The sequence below is a fragment of the Vigna radiata genome, chromosome 10 (assembly GCF_000741045.1).
Source record: "Vigna radiata var. radiata cultivar VC1973A chromosome 10, Vradiata_ver6, whole genome shotgun sequence".
NCBI classification, from domain to species: Eukaryota; Viridiplantae; Streptophyta; class Magnoliopsida; order Fabales; family Fabaceae; genus Vigna; species Vigna radiata.
This window is the reverse complement of record NC_028360.1, coordinates 4,717,980-4,720,651: the sequence shown is the minus strand read 5'-3', so window position 1 is coordinate 4,720,651 and position 2,672 is coordinate 4,717,980. Positions and strand designations below refer to the sequence as shown.

The 2,672-nt window shown below is 41.2% G+C and overlaps 1 protein-coding gene across 2 annotated transcripts in view; it reads left to right on the top strand.

The window, feature by feature from the left end:
* LOC106775710 (protein ETHYLENE INSENSITIVE 3) overlaps positions 1-2,672 on the top strand; it is a 3,128-nt gene extending 456 nt beyond the window's left edge. Inside the window, exons 1-2 of one of the 2 annotated variants that reach the window (XM_022786555.1) lie at positions 22-243; positions 415-2,672. In XM_022786555.1, coding sequence (XP_022642276.1) covers positions 549-2,372 — 1,824 coding nt within the window. In that variant the 5' untranslated portion in view covers positions 22-243; positions 415-548 and the 3' untranslated portion in view covers positions 2,373-2,672. Of the gene's footprint in view, positions 1-21; positions 244-414 lie in introns of those variants that run through there. The other variant, XM_014662866.2, reaches the window with a different exon arrangement.

Here is a 2,672-nt window from a genome sequence, read left to right as displayed (position 1 = left end):
TGATTGTTCTCCTCATCAATTTAACTAACTTTTATATTTTATCTGAAAGCTGCAGCCTTTTTATGATGCTTTAATGAGAGAACCTTTCGAAGTCATCATTTGTTGTCCTTGTTTTCATAGTCACCTCATTTGTTGTCTTTGCCCATGTTGTTTTTGCTTCCCTGTTTGATTCGGTGATGATTGGATCTGTCGAAAGGGTACAGCCCTGATCTATTAATATTCATCAACGTTTTAAAATTTGAGGTGATATGTTTTTTTTTTTTTTTTAATTCATGTTTTTAGCCTAGATTAATGTTGATTTTAGCTTAGAGATATATGTGCATATTTTACGATGTGATTCTCTTCATCTGGAGAGTATTTGATTTCTGTGCCATGTTGAATTTTCTTTGATCTTTGTTTTGTTACTGTTGGCAGGTGCAAAGGCCTTTAAGAGCTAAGAATTTGTTAACTTGAATTGGTGTACAGTGCAAAGGGGTTAGTTAGAAATCCAACTTGCTACTTCCATCATCAGAAGCTGACAGGTTCGATCCTTGTTTTTTCCTCGGAAAATGATGATGATGTTTGAGGAGATGGGGTTTTGTAATGATTTGGACACGATGTCTACTGTCCTCGGGGACGAGGATATCACCGCCCGGCAAACTGATCCAGAGGCGATAGTTGAGGATGATTTCAGTGATGAAGAAATTGGGGTAGATGAGCTTGAAAGGAGGATGTGGAAGGACAAAATGCGTCTCAAGAGATTGAAGGAGCAGAGTAAATCTAAGGAAGGAATTGATGCTGTGAAGCAAAGACAGTCTCAAGAACAGGCAAGGAGGAAAAAGATGTCCAGGGCTCAAGATGGAATCTTGAAGTACATGCTGAAGATGATGGAGGTTTGCAAGGCACAAGGATTTGTTTATGGGATAATCCCCGAAAAGGGGAAACCAGTGACAGGAGCATCTGATAATCTTCGTGAATGGTGGAAGGATAAAGTCAGATTCGATCGAAATGGTCCAGCTGCCATAGCCAAATACCAAGCTGATCATTCTATACCTGGAAGGAATGATGGATGCAATTCAATTGGTCCAACTCCACATACCTTGCAAGAGCTGCAGGACACAACCTTGGGTTCTCTCTTGTCAGCACTCATGCAACACTGTGATCCTCCCCAGAGGAGGTTTCCATTGGAGAAGGGTATTCCTCCACCATGGTGGCCTACAGGAAATGAAGAGTGGTGGCCCCAGATTGGTTTGCCTAAAGATCACAGTCCCCCTCCTTACAAGAAGCCCCATGACCTAAAGAAGGCATGGAAAGTTGGCGTTTTGACGGCAGTTATCAAGCATATGTCCCCAGATATTGCCAAAATTCGGAAGCTTGTGAGGCAGTCCAAGTGCCTCCAAGATAAGATGACAGCGAAGGAAAGTGCAACCTGGCTGGCAATCATCAATCAGGAAGAGGCCTTGGCAAGAGAGCTTTACCCTGACTATGTCCCTCCATTAGCCTCAGGTGGAGGGAGTGGATCTTTGGTGGTCAATGATGGCAATGAATATGATGTTGAAGGGGGTGAGGATGAGCCTAACTTTGATGTGGAAGAGAGGAAACATGAGAATATTCACATGTCCAATCTGGGGATGGAGAGAATGAGGGGAACTATGGGTGTTCAGCAGCCCTCTTTTTCTATCAAGGGAGAGGCAGTTACAAATTTGGATCTTCTTAGGAAGAGGAAGGTCTCCAATGACTTTAACATGATGGATTTGAAGATTTACACATGTGAACAGCCTCAGTGCCCTTACAGTCAAGTTCAGCTTGGTTTCCCTGATAGAATTTCTAGAGACAATCATAGGTTAATTTGTGCATTCAGAGGTCCTTCAGATTTTGGGGGTCCAAACTTTCATGTTAATGAGGTAAAGCCAGTGATATACACCCAGTCCTTTGTTCCACCCAAGTCTACTGCTCAGTCTGCTAACATGGTCCCGCCTGTAATTGATCTTACTGGGCTTGAAGTTTCAGAAGATGGTCAGAAAATGATCAGTGACCTTATGGCTAACTATGAAACAAATGTTCAAGGCAACAAAAACATAAGTTCATGTAATCGCATGCCTACAGAGAATCCCTGCCTTCGACAGCATGGAATCACTATGGAAGGAAACATCTTTGATGAGCCCAACATGTCCAATAATCATCACGTATTTTCTAGAGAAGAAGGCCAATATGAGCGGTTCAAAGCTTTGAATAATACTCCCTTCGAGACCAATCACAACAACCATAACTTCAATTCAATGTTTGGGTCCTTTTGTGATTTGGCATCATTTGATTTCAAGGAGGACATGCAAGGAGTAGGGATGGATGATGCTCTTCAGAAACAGCCAGATTTTTCCATATGGTATCAGTGAAGATGACAAGTGGAATCCTGAAGCTCATTGTCCACATCACAAACTCTTACTTTCATGTGAAGTTCCTTCATCCAAAAGTCTTACCCAATTTTCTTCACATGTAATTCTGTATGTCTAGAACTAGATATTCTATGCTTATCCTCTACAGGACTAGTATTTGTAACAATAAAAAATCTTACATGTTCCCACTAAGTAGCCCCAATATTCTGCTGTGTTCTTCTATCAATCTAGCTTGTGTTACTTAAAATCACTATTCCCTGTAAGACTGTGATATAAATAAGATTTAAAGTTTCTTCCAAA